Source organism: Chamaea fasciata, unplaced genomic scaffold, assembly GCF_029207755.1.
Source record: "Chamaea fasciata isolate MVZ Bird 193981 ecotype frontalis unplaced genomic scaffold, bChaFas1.0.hap1 SCAF_1301, whole genome shotgun sequence".
NCBI lineage: Eukaryota > Metazoa > Chordata > Aves > Passeriformes > Sylviidae > Chamaea > Chamaea fasciata.
Window position 1 is genome coordinate 1,759 of NW_027095386.1, and position 17,996 is coordinate 19,754.

The 17,996-nt window shown below is 62.8% G+C and overlaps 2 protein-coding genes across 2 annotated transcripts; one reads left to right on the top strand and one right to left on the bottom strand.

The window, feature by feature from the left end:
* Positions 1 to 1,042: 1,042 nt before the first annotated feature.
* LOC136284717 (basic salivary proline-rich protein 2-like) lies at positions 1,043 to 4,457 on the top strand. The gene is made up of 4 exons (XM_066175087.1): positions 1,043 to 1,195; positions 2,233 to 2,458; positions 2,667 to 2,845; positions 3,823 to 4,457. Exons 2-4 carry the CDS (start codon positions 2,248 to 2,250, stop codon positions 3,922 to 3,924), a joined length of 492 nt encoding a protein of 163 aa, XP_066031184.1. The 5' UTR covers positions 1,043 to 1,195; positions 2,233 to 2,247; the 3' UTR covers positions 3,925 to 4,457.
* Positions 4,458 to 5,602: 1,145 nt separating this feature from the next.
* Positions 5,603 to 13,215, bottom strand: LOC136284718 (SUMO-activating enzyme subunit 1-like). Its single transcript, XM_066175088.1, has 9 exons — positions 12,844 to 13,215; positions 11,473 to 11,584; positions 10,762 to 10,936; positions 9,353 to 9,494; positions 9,167 to 9,266; positions 7,597 to 7,702; positions 6,343 to 6,487; positions 5,945 to 6,014; positions 5,603 to 5,860 (listed from the first exon to the last, which is right to left on the bottom strand). Exons 1-9 carry the CDS (start codon positions 12,942 to 12,944, stop codon positions 5,765 to 5,767), a joined length of 1,047 nt encoding a protein of 348 aa, XP_066031185.1. The 5' UTR covers positions 12,945 to 13,215; the 3' UTR covers positions 5,603 to 5,764.
* Between the last annotated feature and the right edge of the window lie 4,781 nt (positions 13,216 to 17,996).

The window sequence follows — 17,996 nt, forward strand, 5'->3', positions numbered from 1 at the left end:
CCCTCACCTGTCCCCTGTCCCCTCACCTGTCCCTTTCCCCTCTCACCTGTCCCCGCCCCCCCCCCCTTTTTCCCGCGCTCTCTCTCGCGCGCTCCGCTGGAGACAGCGGCCGCCGCGCGCTCTAATTGGTCGCTGCCCCGGCCGCCCCGTCCAATCAGCGCGCGGCGCGGCGGCGCGCGGGCCCGGGGGGCGGGGCCGCCGCCACCGGCGGGGAAAAGGGGAGGGGGAAGGGGGGGAGCCCCCCCTCGGTCAGAGGTCAAAGGTCACGGGGTGACACCCCCCCCCCCTCCCCGGCCCCTCCTTTGCCGGGATTTTGGGGGGTCCCGGGGGTCGCGGGGGTCGCGGGCGGGGACTGGCGGCGGCGGCGGCGCCTGGTTGGCCCCTTCCCGCTGTTACCGGGGCGGCGGCGGCCGAAGCTTCGCCTGGAAACGGGGGGGGGGGGGCGGCGGCTGAGTGGCTGCGGCGACCCCGGGACCGCCCCGGGACCCCCCCGGGACCCCCCCGGGACCCCCCCGGCTCTGGGATGGGGGGGGGTGGGAAAACCCCGCGTGGGGGGCGGGGAGGGCAGGCGGGACCCCCTCCCCACGTGGAGCCCGGAGCACCCCCGGAATTGGGGGGGGGGGGTGTCAGAACTTTAGGGGGGGGGTCGTTATTTTGGGGCGGGGGTGGAAGTTTTGGGGTGTGTCAGAATTTGGGGGGGGTCGCAATTTGGGGGAGTCGCGGTCAGAATTTTGGGGGGGGTCGTCCCGATCTTAGTGGCGGGGTGGCGATTTCAGGAGTTCGGTCAGAATTTTGGGGGGGTCGCACTCGTAGCTGGGGGGGGGGGCTCAATTGAGGGGCGGGGTCGCACTTTAGGAAAGGGGGGGGGTCCCAATTTGGGCAGGGAATTTTGGGGGTGTCCCAAATTTTTGGGTGGGGGGCGCCTCGATTTTTTTTTGAGGGGGGATCTCCCAATTTTCGCACGGTGGCTGGGGGGGGGTTATCACAATTTGGGGAGGGGGGATCCCCCCCTTATCGCCCCCCACCTTATCGCCCCCCCCCCCCCCCGGCGGGGCCGCACAAGCCCGAACTTGTCCGGGGCGGGGCGGGGCGGTGACGTCACACGCGGGCGGTGACGTCACGCGTGGGCGTGTCCAGACCGAGCCGGTGCCGCCGGTGTCGAACGCGCCCGTCCCGACCGGTTCATGCGGCTGCCGTGAGTGGGGGGTCCCGGGCCGGGGGAAGGGGGGGGTCCCGTGGGAACGGGGGACACGCGGACAGGGGGAGGGGGCGGCGGAGATCCCCCCCTCCCCCCCCCCCCGGGAATGGGGGAACGCGGGGGTCGCGGAGCCCCGAGCGGAGGAGACGCGGGGAGGGAACGCGGAGCGGCACCGGGAGGGAGCGGCGGCGGGGACGGCGACACGGGGGGGGGACACGCGGGGGGGGCGGCCAGCGGCTGGAGGAGGGTGAGGAGGGGGCGCGGAGCCCGAGGTTCGGGGGGCTCGGGGAGCGCGCGCGGCGCGGGACGGCGACACGCGTGGGGGACAGGCGGGGACAGCCGGGCGGGGGTCGCGGAGCCTCGGGGACAAGGGGGATGCCCGAAATTGGGGAGGGGGGCGTCAGGAGAGAGCGCGGGACAGGACGGGGGGGCGGGGGGGGGGGGACACCCACGCGGGACAGGGAGGGGACACAACGCCGGACGCGCCGAGGGGACCCCCGGGGTTGGGGGGGGGGGGGTGGAGGGGGGGGGGAGGACACGCGCGGGGGTCGCAGCCCCTCGTGGGTGGGGGACAGGCACGCGGGGACGCGGCGCGGCACGGGACAGGTGTGGGGAGGGGACGGCCACGCGGGAGCGCGCGCGGGGGACACGCGGGAGCGCGCGGCGGTGACAGGGACACCGCACATGGCCGCGGGGCGGGCGGAGCGCGGACCCTCCGGGGAAGGGGGGGCCGAGCCCCTGGAGGGGGGTCCGCGCTGAGCCCCCCCGCGCTCGGGCAGGGCTGGGGACGTTGGCGGACAGGCGGGCGGCGACACTCGGGGGTCCCCACGCGTGGCCGGGGGTCGCTGCCCGGTTTGTTTACAAACACCGCCCGCTCCCACCGCGCCCCCTGGCGGCCGCTCGGCGCCATTTTTTTTGGGGGGGGGGGCGGAGGAGCGGGAGGTGTGGACCCCCCCCCAAAAAAATAAAACCCCCCGAGGGCGCGGACCCCACCCCAGGATTGGAACCCACGCGTGTCCCCCCCCTCCCCACAGAGCCCCCCGGGAGCGATGGCCAGACCGCTGCGGGAAGGGACCCTCGGGGAGCCCCCAGCCCCCCTCCCCTCGCACCCCGCCTGCGGGGGGGGCGGGGGGGGGCCGCCCACCCACGGGCCCCCCCCCACACGTGGGGCCGCCCCCTCCACGCGCCTGAGCTGCGGAGAGCGCGGGGACCCCCCCGGGACCCCCCCCAATTTCGGCTCCTATGCTTGGGGACCCCACGGTGAGTCCTGGGCTGGGGGATTCGGGGGGGGGGGGATCGTCACTTTTGGGGGGTCCCCAAACCCCCCCCCCCCGAGCCGTTCCATGGGAAGACCCCTCCCCACACCTTTTGGGGGGGCGTGGCTCACCCTGACCCCACCCTATATTTTGGGGGGCGTGGCCCGGCCTAACCCACCCCCCCTCCCCCCCGCCCCTTTACCGCCCTCCAGGTGATTTCCGCCCCACGGAGGAGGCGGAACACGAGGGGACCCCCCAAATTGAGGGGGGGGCTGTCCCCAACGGGCACCTGCCCGGGCCCCCCCCCGCGGCCCCCCCCGGCCCCGAGCAGATTTTGGGGGCGCGGTTGAGGCTCCTGGGAGACGCCTTCCAGCACAGCTACGAGCGCCAGGTGAGGGGGACCCCCGACATTTGGGGAGGGGGTACCCCAAAATTCGCGTGGGAACCGAGGATGTTGGGGAGGGGGCGCCCAAAAAATTCCCCCCCCCCTCCGGCTCTTTTGTGGTGTTGCTCCTGGTGGCATCTGCTCCCTACTGGGGTTATCCCAAAATTTTTTTGGGGGTGGGGGGGGGGCTCCCAAAATTGACAGGAAAGCCCCAAAATTGGGTGGGAACACCCCAAAATTAGCCGGGACACACCCCCCGGGACAACTTTTTTTGGGGCATTTCCCCCCAAAATTCTTCTTTTTCCTCATCTCAGCACAATCCCTCCAACTCCTCCTCCCCGGGGCTGGATTTGGGAGGGGCTGGGATTTGGGGTAACACCCCAAAATTTAGAGGAGACGCCCTAAAATTCAGCAGGGACGCCCAAAATTGGGGGGGGGAGGGGGACACACACAGCCCTTGAGGCTTTTTTTTGGGGGTTCACGCCCCAAAACTCTGGTTTTGGAGTTTGGAAAAAGCTGGAATTTGAGGGGAAACCCCCCGAAATTCAGCGAAAACTCCCCAAAAATCTGGAGGAGACCCCAAAAAATTTAGTGAGGACGCCCCAAAATCTGGCAGGACACCACTTTTTTGGGCGGGATACCCCCCCCCCCCCTAAAAATTCCTCCTCTTCCCCATCGCAGCTCCACCCCTCCAGCTCCTGCTCCCAGGGCAGGGATTTTGGGACGGGGGGGAGAAGGGAAACCCGCCGAAAATTTCGGGGCAAGAGCCAAAAATTCACTCGGGACAACCCCAAAACGGGGCGGGAGGGACCCCACTTTTTTGGGGGGGGTGGGATACACCCCAAAATTCTTTTTCCCGCCCATCCCAGCTCTCGCTGCCGGGGCTGGATTGTGGAGGGGGGTGGGGGGGAGGTGCTGGAATTGGGGGCTCGCGCTAATGAGCGGCGTTAATTACCCGCGTTAATTGAAAGCTCGTTCGGCAGCGGCGCGGCCGGGGGCTCTTCTGGGCGCCGCTCTTCCGCTGGGTGGCGCCCTGGCTGGGGGCGGCGCCCGCAGCGCCCCTGGCGGCCAGAGGGGGGAACTGAGCCCGGCGACACCTGGAGAACACCTGGAGAACACCTGGATCACACCTGGAGAACACCTGGGAAAGGCCGCGGGACGCTCGCAGGGACAGCGGGGGGGGGTCGGGGGGGGAGACCCCAACCTCAAAGCGGGGACAAAGCACAACCCCCCCCCTCAATTCGGGTTGGTCGCGTCCATCTCTTCCCCTCCCCCCGTCCCGTTTTTATTTATTTGTGTAATTTATTTATTGGGGGGGGAGGGGAAGATTTGGGGGGGGGATCCCCCCCCCCCAAAAAATGTGGCAGGAAGGGGGAACTCCCCAATTTCCCCCCTCCCCCCTCCCCCAAAAAAAAAGGGTCTGTAAATGCTGTAAATTGGGGAGGGGGAGTGTAAATTTTGGGGTTTTTTTTTTGGGGGGGGGAGAGAATGAGGGGGAGACCCCCCCAAAAATGGTGCTGGGGGTGGTGGGGGGAGGTCAGGACCACCCCCCAAATTTCCCCCCCTCCCCAGGGGTGTGTATATGTTGTACATGGGCTGTAAATGGGGTGAATTTGGGGCGGGGGGTGTTTTTTTTGGGGGGGTGGGGGGGGCTGTATATGATCCATGGGGGAGGGGGGATTTGGGGGACCCCCCCGGATGGTGCTGGGTCCACGTGACCCCCCCGCGGGGCTGTACATGCTGTATATGGGCTGTACATTGTACATAGGGTGTACATAGGGCGGCTGTACATTTTTTTGGGGGGGGGGGGAGGGGTTTCTGTACATTTTTGGGGTCTGTACATGAATTTGGGAGGTTCTGTACATTTTTTTGGGGGGGTGGGGGGCGCTGTACAGGAATTTTGGGGAGGGGGTCCCACAGGGTCGGTGCCATTTTTGTACTTTTGTTTGCAATAAAAATGGATTTATGAGAGGAGGGGTTTGGGGGGGTCGAGAGGATTTTGGGGTGGGGTCTGTGGGATTTTGGGGAGTGTAAGATTTGGGGGGGGGTCGAGAGGATTTTGGGGGGGTCTGTGGGATTTTGGGGAGTGTAAGATTTGGGGGGGGGTCAAGAGGATTTTGGGGGGGTCTGTGGGATTTTGGGGTGGTGTCTGTGGGATTTTGGGGGGGGTCTGTAGGATTTTGGGGGGGTCTGTGGGATTTTGGGGGGAGTCTGTAGGATTTTGGGGGGGTCTGTAGGATTTTGGGGTGGGGTCTGTAGGATTTTGGGGGGGTCTGTAGGATTTTGGGGGGAGTCTGTAGGATTTTGGGGGGGTCTGTGGGATTTTGGGGGGAGTCTGTAGGATTTTGGGGGGGTCTGTGGGATTTTGGGGTGGGGTCTGTAGGATTTTGGGGGGGTCTGTAGGATTTTGGGGGGAGTCTGTAGGATTTTGGGGAGTCTAGGATTTTGGGGGGGTCTGTGGGATTTTGGGGTGGGGTCTGTAGGATTTTGGGGGGAGTCTGTGGGATTTTGGGGAGTGTAAGATTTGGGGGGGGTCTGTGAGTTTTTTTGGGGGGTTTAGGGGGATCTTTGGGGTTCGGAGGGCTCTAGAGGATTTGGGGGGATTTGTGGGGTTTGGGGGCTCTGTAGCAGTTTGGGATTTTTGGGGAGGGGTCTGCGGGATTTGGGAATCCCCAGATTTTGGGGTTCACCCCCTTATGGGGTCTCAGCATCCCGTGTCCCCCCCCTCCTCCCCAATTCCAACCCCCCCAAAATCAGCCACGGTTTTCTAAGAAAAACCTTTATTCACCCCAAACCCCCTCCCCTACAACCCTGGGGAGGGGGGGGGGGGGTTAGGACCCCTCCCCAAACTCCCTCCACGATTCGGGGTGTCCCTGGGGAGGATTCAGGAGCCCCCCAAAACCCCTGCCCGGATTTGGGGGTCTCTCAGAGGGGGGGTCCCAGGCACTCCACCATGCCCTGGCCCCTGACGCCGTCGAAGAAGAAGAAGTTGTTGTGGGGAGGGTCCCGCTGGGACAGGGCCTGGATGGGGGTGGGGGGACACAGGGGGGTCACGGGGGGGATTTGGGGACCCCCCAGACCCCTCAGGACCCCCCAAATCTGTACCTTGACCACCTCCTGGCCCAGCACGCCCCCGACCACGGCACACACAGGCGCCATCTCCGAGAAGCAGAAGCTGGAAAGGGGGGGGGAAGATCGAACGAGGAAAAAAAAAAAATCCCAAAAATGGGATTTTCACACCCCCCCCCCCCAAAAAAAAACCAACCTGGGGGGTTTGAGGGCTCTGGGTGCTCTGAAAACCCCAAGGGTTCACCCCCCCCCCCCAAAAAAAAAAAGGTTTTGGGAAATCCTGAGGGCCAGGGGGACACAGAACGGCCCCGCGTGTCCCCAAGGTCCTTTGAGGGGACGCAGCCCCCCCGCACGTGGCCCCAGCAGGCCCCAGCAGCCGCGGTGGCCTTGGGGACAGAGCGCCAGCGGCCCGCAGCCCGCCCGTGTCCCCTCACCTGGGGAAATGCTCCGGCAGCAGGTGAGAGCCGACCCCCAGGGCCTCCAGCACCTCCCGGCGCAGCCGCAGCAGCCGCTCCGAGTCCTCGGCGCCGCGGCGGGGACAGGGATCGCGGCCCGTCTCCGTCCTGAACCGCAGGAGAACTGGGGACAGGGGACATTGTCACTGTCACTGGGACACTGTCACTGTCACTGGGACACTGTCACTGGGACACTGTCACTGTCACTGTCAGTGTCACAGGGACACCCAGAGCAGCCGCTCCGAGTCCTCGGCCCCGCGGCGGGGACAGGGATCGCGGCCCGTCTCCGTCCTGAACCGCAGGAGAACTGGGGACAGGGGACACCGTGGGGACACTGTCACTGGGACACTGTCACTGGGACACTGTCACTGTCACAGGGACACTGTCACTGTCACTAGGGACACTGTCACTGTCACTGGGACACTGTCACTGGGACACTGTCACTGTCACAGGGACACTGTCACTGTCACTGGGGACACTGTCACTGTCACTGGGACACTGTCACTGGGACACTGTCACTGTCACTGTCACTGGGGACACTGTCACTGTCACTGGGACACTGTCACTGTCACTGTCACAGGGTCACTGTCACTGGGGACACTGTCACTGTCACTGGGACACTGTCACTGGGACACTGTCACTGTCACAGGGACACTGTCACTGTCACTGGGGACACTGTCACTGTCACTGGGACACTGTCACTGGGACACTGTCACTGTCACAGGGACACTGTCACTGTCACTGGGGACACTGTCACTGTCACTGGGACACTGTCACTGGGACACTGTCACTGTCACAGGGACACTGTCACTGTCACTGGGGACACTGTCACTGTCACTGGGACACTGTCACTGGGACACTGTCACTGTCACTGTCACAGGGACACTGTCACTGTCACTGGGGACACTGTCACTGTCACTGGGACACTGTCACTGTCACTGTCACTGGGACACTGTCACTGTCACAGGGACACTGTCACTGTCACCGTCACAGTCACAGGGACACCCCAGGGAGGGCACAGCCCCTCCGAGCCCACGGCTTTTCCCCATCAACGGGAGGTTTTTCCCCAGGAATGGGATTTTTTTCCCGCTCCAGAAATGATTTTTTTTTTCCCCCCCAATATTGTGTTTTGGTTTTTTTTCCCCCCCCTGGAATGTCGTTTGTTGTTTTTTTTCCCTGGAAATGGGTGGGGGGGGTTTGGTTTTTTTTGGGAAAAGGCTGCTGGGAAGGCACCTTGGAGCAGGAAGTAGTCGGGGGCCGTGCGCCGCAGCGCCGCCGTCGCCTTCTCCCCGCGCCACTCCACGGCCAGCGCGTCCCGCAGCTGGCAGAACTCCAGGCGCTGCAGTTCGGGGGAAAAAACGTGGGATTGGGGGGGATTGGGAATGAAGGGGAAAGCTCCTGCAGCCGGCAGAATCCCGGGGGAAAAAAACGCGAAATTCCCACAGGCGGCACAAGTCCAGGCACTGGAATTCCGGGGGAAAACCAGCAGGATTTGGGACGGAGCGGGGGAAAGGGAAGAAGGTTCTGGGGGATCCTGGGGCAAGGCAGGGAGTTGGGAATTCTCCCCATTCCATGGGTTAAGGAAATCGGCGATTCCCCCAATTCCACGGGGACAGAGAGTCAGGAATTCCCCCAGTTCCAGGGGAACGAGGGATCGGGAATCCCGCTTCCACAGGGGACCAGGAAATCAGGAATTCTCGCGGACAAACGCCCGGCCCCATCCCCGTGGGCTCTGGCATCCCAAAACCTCATCCCAAGGAACTCCCACGGGATCAGGAGGCGGCAGCTGCTCCTGGTGGCATCCGGGGACATTCCCAGCCCAGGGGACATTCCCAGCCGGATTGCCAGCACCTCAGGAATCCCAAAGGAATCCCAAAGGAATCCCAAAGGAATGCCAAAGGCATCCCAAAATCCCGGGGGGTTTCTGCTCCGCCCGGGAAATTCCGGCTGGGAGGGGACACCGGGAGGGTCGGGGCCACCCTAAAAGGGATTTGGGGTCACCATAAAAGGGATTTGGGGTCACCCCAAAAGGGATTTGGGACCACCCAGGAAGGAAAGAAGCAGCAGAGGTGTTTTGGGAGAGCCATCCCAAGGTTTTTGGGGTCTCTCCCAGGTTCTTGGGGTCTCTCCCAGGGTTTTTGGGGTCTCTCCCAGGTTTTTGGTGTCTCTCCCAGGGTTTTGGGGTCTCTCCCAGGTTTTTGGGGTCTCTCCCAGGTTCTTGGGGTCTCTCCCAGGGTTTTTGGGGTCTCTCCCAGGTTTTTGGGGTCTCTCCCAAGGTTTTTGGGGTCTCTCCCAGGGTTTTTGGGGTCTCTCCCAGGTTTTTGGTGTCTCTCCCAGGGTTTTGGGGTCTCTCCCAGGTTTTTGGGGTCTCTCCCAGGGTTTTTGGGGTCTCTCCCAGGTTTTTGGTGTCTCTCCCAGGGTTTTGGGGTCTCTCCCAGGTTTTTGGGGTCTCTCTCAGGGTTTTTGGGGTCTCTCCCAGGTTTTTGGGGTCTCTCCCAGGTTTTTGGGGTCTCTCTCAGGGTTTTGGGTGTCTCTCCCGGGTTTTTGGGGTCTCTCCCAGGGTTTTGGGGTCTCTCCCAGGGTTTTGGGGTCTCTCCCAAGGTTTTTGGGGTCTCTCCCAGGTTTTTGGGGTCTCTCCCAGGTTTTTGGGGTCTGTCCCAGGGTTTTGGGGTCTCTCCCAGGGTTTTGGTGTCTCTCCCAGGTTGTTGGGGTCTGTCCCAGGTTTTTGGGGTCTCTCCCAGGTTCTTGGGGTCCCACGCCCCCCAAATCCCCCAGGAATCCCCCCCAAACCCCCCCCACTGACCTTTTTGACCATGGTGGTCTCGGCCGTGTCCAGCCGGGCCCGTTTGGCCTCGGGTCCATCCTCCAGCCCTGAGCTCACCTTGGCCACCTTGGGCTTCTCCCTGAGGAGGGAACGGCTCAGCCACCGGGTCAGGAACTCCCCAAATCCCGGGATTTCGGGGGGGGCGGGCTCCTGCCCCCAACTCACTCCACGAACTCGTGCTCGCCCAGGTCAGCGAACATGTAGCCGTGGTAGCCGAAGACGTCGCCCGTGAAGAACTTGATCCCGTTCTTGTGGCAGATCTGGTTGATCCTCACCATGGATTCCCTGGAGCAGCAGGTGAGGCACACCTGGAGGGGAAACCTGGGATGTTAGCCGTGGGGTTGAGGGCGTTGGGTGGGGGAAAAGCTTAATGGGGCAGGGGGAAGACTGGGATGGGAGTGGGGGTTTGGTCTGTTAGGGGAGTAGGGAACTGCAGCAGAAAATGGGGGGATTCCGCCCCAAAACAGGGTAAATCCATCCCAAAACGGGGCGATTCCATCCCAAAACGGGGCAAATCCATCCCAAAACGGGGCGATTCCGCCCCAAAACGGGGCGATTCCACCCCAAAACGGGGCGATTCCGTCCCAAAACGGGGCGATTCCGCCCCAAAACGGGGCAAATCCATCCCAAAACGGGGCAAATCCATCCCAAAACGGGGCGATTCCATCCCAAAACGGGGCGATTCCATCCCAAAAAGGGGCGATTCCGCCCCAAAACGGGGCAAATCCATCCCAAAACGGGGCAAATCCATCCCAAAACGGGGCAAATCCATCCCAAAACGGGGCGATTCCATCCCAAAACGGGGCGATTCCATCCCAAAAAGGGGCGATTCCTCCCCAAAACAGGGTAAATCCACCCCAAAACGGGGCGATTCCACCCCAAAACGGGGCGATTCCTCCCCAAAACGGGGCGATTCCGCCCCAAAACGGGGTAAATCCATCCCAAAATGGGGCAAATCCATCCCAAAACGGGGCGATTCCACCCCAAAACGGGGCGATTCCGTCCCAAAACGGGGCGATTCCTCCCCAAAACGGGGCGATTCCACCCCAAAACGGGGCGATTCCATCCCAAAACGGGGCGATTCCATCCCAAAACGGGGCGATTCCACCCCAAAACGGGGCGATTCCGTCCCAAAACGGGGCGATTCCTCCCCAAAATGGGGCGATTCCATCCCAAAACGGGGCGATTCCATCCCAAAACGGGGCGATTCCATCCCAAAACGGGGCGATTCCATCCCAAAACGGGGCGATTCCATCCCAAAACGGGGCGATTCCGCCCCAAAACGGGGCGATTCCACCCCAAAACGGGGCGATTCCGTCCCAAAACGGGGCGATTCCTCCCCAAAATGGGGCGATTCCATCCCAAAACGGGGCGATTCCATCCCAAAACGGGGCGATTCCATCCCAAAACGGGGCGATTCCATCCCAAAATGGGACGATTCCATCCCAAAACGGGGCGATTCCATCCCAAAACGGGGCGATTCCGCCCCAAAACGGGACGACTCCCCCCCACCGGAACGATTCCAGCCCAAAGCCGGGCTGACCCCGCCCCAAACCCGGGGATCCCCCCGGTACCCGCGTCGAACTGCGTGAAGAACTCGTGGGGTTTGCTCTCCACGCTCTCGGCGTCGGCCTTGACGTCCACCATGGGGTTGAGGCTCTGCGCCCGCTCCAGCGACGCCTCGGCGCGGTTCCGGCCCTGCGAGCCGCCCGGGATCAGGAACTGCGCCCCGCTCTCCTCGGGGGACACCTGGGATGGGGACAGAGCCCGGGATCAGGAACTGTGCCCAGGTCTCCCCAGGTGTGTCCCCAGGTGTCCCAGGTGTGTCCCAGGTGTGTCCCCAGGTGTGTCCCCAGGTGTCCCAGGTGTGTCCCAGGTGTGTCCCCAGGTGTGTCCCAGGTGCGTCCCAGGTGTGTCCCCAGGTGTGTCCCAGGTGTCCCAGGTGTGTCCCAGGTGTCCCAGGTGTCCCCAGGTGTGTCCCAGGTGTCCCAGGTGTGTCCCCAGGTGTGTCCCAGGTGTCCCCAGGTGTCCCAGGTGTGTCCCCAGGTGTGTCCCAGGTGTGTCCCCAGGTGTGTCCCCAGGTGTGTCCCAGGTGTCCCAGGTGTCCCCAGGTGTGTCCCCAGGTGTGTCCCAGGTGTCCCAGGTGTGTCCCCAGGTGTGTCCCAGGTGTCCCAGGTGTGTCCCAGGTGTCCCAGGTGTCCCAGGTGTGTCCCCAGGTGTGTCCCAGGTGTCCCCAGGTGTGTCCCCAGGTGTCCCCAGGTGTGTCCCAGGTGTGTCCCCCTCACCTGTTGGGGGTCCAGCAGGGTGAGGCCCCTGACCCCGGCCAGGATCAGGTTTTTGGCCACCTCGGCCCCCAGCCCGCGCAGCCCCACCAGCAGCACCCGCGAGGCCCGCAACCTGGGGGGCGGGAAAGGGGCAGTGAGACCCCCGCGGGGACCCCCACCCCTATAGAGCCCCCCGACCCCTATAGAGACCCCCGACCCCTATAGAGACCCCCGACCCCTATAGAGACCCCAGACCCCTATAGAGCCCGCCCTAATCCCCATGGGGACCCCCCCAGGCCATGTAGGGACCCCCAGACCCCTATAGAGGCCCCCTAGATGCCTATAGAGCCCCCCAGACCCCTATAGAGCCCCTCCAGACCCCTATAGAGACCCCCAGACCCCTATAGAGATCCCCCAGATCCCTATAGAGCCCCCCAGACCCCCATGGGGACCCCCAGACTCCTATAGAGCCCCCCCAGACCCCTACAGAGCCCCCCCAGATCCCTATAGAGCCACCCCAGACCCCTATAGAGCCCCCCAGACCCCTATAGAGCCCCCCAGACCCCTATAGAGATCCCCCAGACCGCTATAGAGCCCCCCCTGACCCCTATAGAGCCACCCCAGACCCCTATAGAGCCCCCCAGACCCCTATAGAACCCCCCAGACCCCTATAGAGCCCCCCAGACCCCTATAGAGCCCCCCAGACCCCTATAGAGATCCCCCAGACCGCTATAGAGCCCCCCCTGACCCCTATAGAGCCACCCCAGACCCCTATAGAGCCCCCCAGACCCCTATAGAACCCCCCAGACCGCTATAGAGTCCCCCCAGACCCCTATAGAGTCCCCCCAGACTCCTATAGAACCCCCCAGACCCCTATAGAGCCCCCCCCAGACCCCTATAGAGACCCCCCCAGACCCCTATAGAGCCCCCCAGACCCCTATAGAGCCCCCCAGACCCCTATAGAGCCCGCCCTAATCCCCATGGGGACCCCCCAGGCCATGTAGGGACCCCCAGACCCCTATAGGAACCCCCAGACCCCTATAGAGCCCGCCCTAATCCCCATGGGGACCCCCCAGGCCATGTAGGGACCCCCAGACCCCTATAGGAACCCCCAGACCCCTATAGAGCCCGCCCTAATCCCCATGGGGACCCCCCAGGCCATGTAGGGACCCCCAGCCCCCTATAGGAACCCCCAAGGGCCTCCACAGGGCCCCCTTACAGCTCCTTCAGGGCTCCTTCAATTCCCGCAGGGCTCTTCCACCCCAAGCCCCATACAGGGACCCCCCGAGCTCCTACAAGCCCCCCCGGCCCCCATAGGGAGGCCTCACAGCTCCTATAGGGACCCCCCAAGCCCACCGAGGTTCCCCCCAGAACCCCCCAAACCCCACCGACCGTTTCTGGGCCTCGAGCCCCCAGAGCCGGATCTGCCGGTCGTACTGGGCCGCCTCCTCCTCGCTGATGCCGCCGGGGCCGGACTCGTCCTTCTCCACCATCGCGGCCACCGCCGAGACCCCCTCAGGCTCCCTGAGAGACCACTCCAAGCCCCTCTGAGCTTCGGAACCCTTTGGGGGCCGTCAAAGCCCCTCACGACCCCCGAGTCCCCTCACGACCCCCGAGTCCCCTCCGGGCCCCTCAAAGCCCCTCACGGCTCCTCACGACCCCCGAGTCTCCTCAGGGCTCCTCAAAGCCCCTCACGGCTCCTCACGACCCCCGAGTCTCCTCAGGGCTCCTCAAAGCCCCTCACGGCTCCTCACGACCCCCGAGTCCCCTCAGGGCCCCTCAAAGCCCCTCACGGCTCCTCACGACCCCCGAGTCCCCTCACGACTCCTCACGACCCCCGAGTCTCCTCAGGGCTCCTCACGACCCCCGAGTCCCCTCCGGGCCCCTCACGGCTCGTCACGACCCCCGAGTCTCCTCAGGGCCCCCCAAAGCCCCTCACGGCTCCTCACGACCCCCGAGTCCCCTCACGGCTCGTCACGACCCCCGAGTCCCGCCCGGGCCCCTCACGGAACTCGCAGCGCCCCCCGGCGGCCCGCGCCAAGCCCCGCGCAAGCCGCCGCTCCACCATCCCGCCGGGCGGCGCGCGGGGGGGGACGCGCCGAATCGGCCGCCGCTGCCCGCGGCGCCTCAGGAGAAAAGAACGGCCGGAGCTTTTTTTCCGCCGCCGTCGGACCGCGGTGCGACGGCGTGAAGCCTCGGCGAGGGCTTTTGGGGCGTCGCCCGTACGGCGCGTGGTACGGTCCGTGGTGTTCTCCCCCCCGCATTCCGCGCTCGGATGGACTCGTCCTCCTGTCATGGCGGCCGTTGCCGCCATCCGCCGTGGGCTTCGTTAATCTCCGGCAGCGTCGGTGGGAGACTTCCGGAAACCTTCGGGAACTTCCGGAAACCTTCGGCAACTTCCGGAAACGTTCGGAAACCTTCGGAAATCTCCGGAAACCTTCGGCAACTTCCGGAAACCTTCGCGAACTTCCGGAAACCTTCGGAAACCTCCGGAAACCTTCGGGAACTTCCGGAAACCTCCGGAAACCTTCGGGAATCTTCGGGAACCTCCGGAAACCTTCGGGAACTTCCGGGAACGTTCGGGAACTTCCGGAAACCTTCGGAAATCTTCGGGAATCTCCGGAAACCTTCGGGAACTTCCGGAAACCTTCGGGAACCTTCTTCGGAGCGTTGGGCGAGCTCTGGAGAAGTCGGCGGAAATCCCGCGATTTCCCCGTCGCCGAAGAAACGGAGCGGCCAAAGCGGCGTAAAAATCCCTTCAATGATTAGGAAAAAAAATCGAGTTGTTTGTTTTTTTTAATCGTTTTCTCCTGGTTTGATAAAAATCTGTGGTGTTTTAATCCAAGGCACTTTGAGGGGGTTTTTTGTTGTTTGTTTTTTTTTTTTTTTTTTTGCTGAGCGACCTTTAGATGTGGAGAAACATCCCGAAAGGTTAATTTTGAAGAATTTAAGAGTTTAGTTGAAGCAGATATCGCTGAGGTAAGACAGGGAGACTTCGCTTTTGATAAGGAGAAGGCGGATTTAAGGAACTGATAAATCCCGGGGCCCGACAGCTTGTGATTGTGCGCTCTGACTGATCAATGGGCTTCGAGGAGGACAGTGAATCCAGAAATTAAATACTCCTGGGAAAACGGGATTCGGCTGTGTCACAACGCTAAAAGGGGAAAAAGCGAGGAAGACTCACTTCCTTCATCATTTTGAGACCCCGCCCCATTGAAATGTTGATTTTGAAGGATTAAAGACTTTAACTGGATATCACTGAGGTAAGACAGGGAGACTTCGCTTTTGATAAGGAGAAGGCGGATTTAAGGAACTGATAAATCCCGGGGCCCGACAGCTTGTGATTGTGCGCTCTGACTAATCAATGGGCTTCAAATCAAATACTCCTGGGAAAACGGGATCCAGTCGTGTCACACAACGCTAAAAGGTTAAAAAGTCAAAGCGAGGAAGACTCGCTCCCTTCATCATAAAAAAGCCCACCGACCCATTATGAGAGAACAAACCGCGCGGGCTTAATAGCTTTTGGCTGATTACCACCCGAGGCGGGGGAATGGGAGGCACCGGAGTCGCCAACACGCATTTGTGCTTCGGGGATTCATAAAAGAACGCGTGGCGAGACCCTGCGGTCTTCCGGGAGCGCGCGCGCGTTCCGGAGCGATCCCGAATTAAACGCGCGCTTCCCAACTTTGTTCCGGAGCCTTTCATCCGTCACGGTTGGATAGCGGCATTAGGACGCTATTCCTATTTATTTAATAATTCAAAGGAGTTCGGAGCGGCTCCGGAGGCGCTCGGGAACGCTCGGCGGCAAAGCGGAAACGGCCGAGGAGCTCTTCGCGCCTTTCCGGCGCCGCTCGGCCGCTTCCGGCGCCGCTCGGCCGTTTCCGGCGCCTCTCGGTTGTTTCCGGCGCCGCTCGGCCGTTTCCGGCGCCTCTCGGCCGTTTCCGGCGCCGCTCGGCTATTTCCGGCGGGCGCGCTCGGCCGTTTCCGGCGCCGCTCGGCTATTTCCGGCGGGCGCGCTCGGCCGTTTCCGGCGCCGCTCGGCTGTTTCCGGCGGGCGCGCTCGGCCGTTTCCGGCGCCGCTCGGCTGTTTCCGGCGGCCGCCGGGGCGCTGCCTCAGGGCGGGCGCCATTTTGTGTGTCCGCCCCGCGGAGCGCGGGGCGCGGGCGGAGGAGCCGCCGGGCCGAGCCCCCCGCGCCCTTCAGTGACTGTGCCCGGCCCGTTCTCCACCTTCCTCCCCCCGCCCTCCGTCCTCCCCCCCGCTCTGGCCCGTTGCCCATGGCCGTGGAGAGCCCGAGTGTCCCCCCCGCCGCCGCCGCCTCCCCCCCCAGCCCGCACTGCTCCCCCCCTTCTCCGTCCTGCCACGGCAGCTGCAGCCTCCCCCGGCCGCCGCCGCCGCTCCAAGGCCACCATCACGGCCCGGACGAAAGGTCCAGTAACCGCCTCTCCCGAGCGCCTTCTCTGTGTGGCTGGGGGGGGGCCAGCTCTGGGGAGGGGGCGGCGGGAGGGGAGGGGAGGGCAGGGGAGGGGGGGGGAGGCCTCTGGGGAGGGGGCGGGGGGCGCTGAGGAGGAGGAGGAGGAGGAGGAGGGTGAGGAAGGGCCTGAGGGGGATTGGGGGGGGCGGTGAGGAAGGAGCTGAGGGGGATTCGAGGAGGAGGAGGAGGGTGAGGAAGGGCCTGAGGAGGAAGAGGAGGGTGAGGAAGGGCCTGAGGAGGGTTTGAGGAGGAAGAGGAGGGTGAGGAAGGTCCTGAGGAGGAAGAGGAGGGTGAGGAAGGGCCTGAGGAGGAAGAGGAGGGTGAGGAAGGGCCTGAGGAGGGTTTCAGGGAGGCCCTGAAGAGGAGCAGGAAGCAAGGGGGGCCCGGGATGAGGAAGAGCCAGAGGGAGATTTGGGGGGGGTGGGGGAGGGGTCTGAGGAGGACGAGGAAGAAAAAGGGAGGAAGAGGAGGAGGAGGAGGAGGAGGAAGAAGAGGGGAGCCCTCGTGGTGGGGAGGAGGAGGCTCCTGAGGAAGAGGAAGGCCCGGAGCCATTTTGGGGAGGGGGGAGGGCTCCGGAGCAGGAGGGAAAAGCGAAGGGGAATTCTGGGGCTCGGAGGAGGAGGAGGAGGAGGAGGGGAGGAAGGCAGCGCAGGCCTCGGGGGGCTCCGGGGGGGCTTTGGGCCGAGCTGAGCTCCTCTGGGGGCCGCTCACCCCACCCGGGGGGCTCGAGGTGGGGAGGGGGCTTCACTTGCCGCCTCCTCCAAAGCCCCTTCCCGGGGCTTCCTCGCGGGGGGATCCGTCCCCCTTTGGGGAAGGTTAAAACTCCTTTTTTTGGGAGGGGGCTCCCGAGGTTTGGGGGCTTTCGACCCTTTTCCAAGGGGGCTTGGAAGCCTCGTTTGGAGGGTTTGGGGCAGTTCGGCTCCTCGGGGGGAACTTGTCCCTCCGGACGGGGGGATCCAGGTGGGATTTGGGGGATTTAGGGTAAATTGGGGGGGATTTGCCCCGTGTTTAAAGGGGGGGTTTAGGTGTCGGAGGGGTCAGCCCAGATTTTGGGGGGGGGTGGTCCTTAATAACCTCTGTGTTCCCTCACGGAAATTCCGTTTATTCCCTCCCCAAATTTTGGGATCAGGAGGTTTGGGGGGATCCCCGGCTTGAGGATTTCCCCCTTTCCCCCCCCGAAGCCGCAGGTTCCCCCGCTGGGCTGAAAATGTTCCGAAATCTCCAAATCCGGCTCCCCCCCCCCAAAAAAAAATCCCCTTTTCCCTCTTTTTTGTGACCCCTCCCCGCCAGAACTCGGAGCCTTTGCCTGTATCCCCCTTTTTTTTGGTAGATTAATCTGAATATTGCGAGAAAAACGGGGAAAAGGGAAAAGAAAAAGGAAAATCTGGGAGGTTTGGGGGGTTTTGTTGGGAAAAAAAGAGTCGGTGAGAGGAGTTTGGGGGATATTTTTAGGGGGAAAAAGGGAAATTCCGGGAATTTTTAGGGGGAAAAAGGGAAATTCTGGGACTTTTTAGGGGGAAAAAGGGAAATTCTGGGAATTTTTAGGGGGAAAAAGGGAAATACTGGGAATTTTTAGGGAAAAAGGGGAAATTCCGGGAATTTTTAGGGGGAAAAAGGGAAATTCTGGCAATTTTTAGGGGAAAAAGGGAAATCGGGGAGTTTGGGGCTGTTTTTCGGAGGAAAGGGGAATTGAGGGGAGTTTGGGGGCTATTTTTAGGACAAAACCGTGAATCCGGGGAATCCGGGGGGCCTGGGACTCATTTCCGTGCGGCCTCAGGGCGGGGAATGAGCGGGAAATGTGGAATTTTTGCCTTTTTTTGGTGCCTTTTTCCCCCTGGTCCCCTCCCCCCCCCGGCCCCCACGATTCCCGAGTGTAAAATCCGTGTGAAAACTCTCTGTGTGTCCCAAACCAAGCAGAATTCCCCCCAAATAAGTCACAAAAGCACACAAAAAAAAAAAGAAAAAAAGAAAAAACCCCAAAAAAAGCGGAAAAAAAAAAAAAAAAAAAAGGGACATTTCCAGGTGAAACAAGCCCAGAATTCCAACCTGGGAACGGGATTTTCCGCAAAAGTC

Coding starts and splice junctions, on each gene's coding strand:
- LOC136284717 (XM_066175087.1), top strand. CDS start 2,248: ATGGCCAGACCGCTGCGGGAAGGGACCCTCGGGGAGCCCCCAGCCCCC. Junction 2,459..2,666: donor CTATGCTTGGGGACCCCACG/GTGAGTCCTGGG, acceptor ACCGCCCTCCAG/GTGATTTCCGCCCCACGGAG. Junction 2,846..3,822: donor AGCACAGCTACGAGCGCCAG/GTGAGGGGGACC, acceptor CTCGTTCGGCAG/CGGCGCGGCCGGGGGCTCTT.
- LOC136284718 (XM_066175088.1), bottom strand. CDS start 12,944: ATGGTGGAGAAGGACGAGTCCGGCCCCGGCGGCATCAGCGAGGAGGAG. Junction 9,267..9,352: donor GGCGAGCACGAGTTCGTGGA/GTGAGTTGGGGG, acceptor TTCCCTCCTCAG/GGAGAAGCCCAAGGTGGCCA. Junction 7,703..9,166: donor AGACCACCATGGTCAAAAAG/GTCAGTGGGGGG, acceptor CCCGAACTGCAG/CGCCTGGAGTTCTGCCAGCT.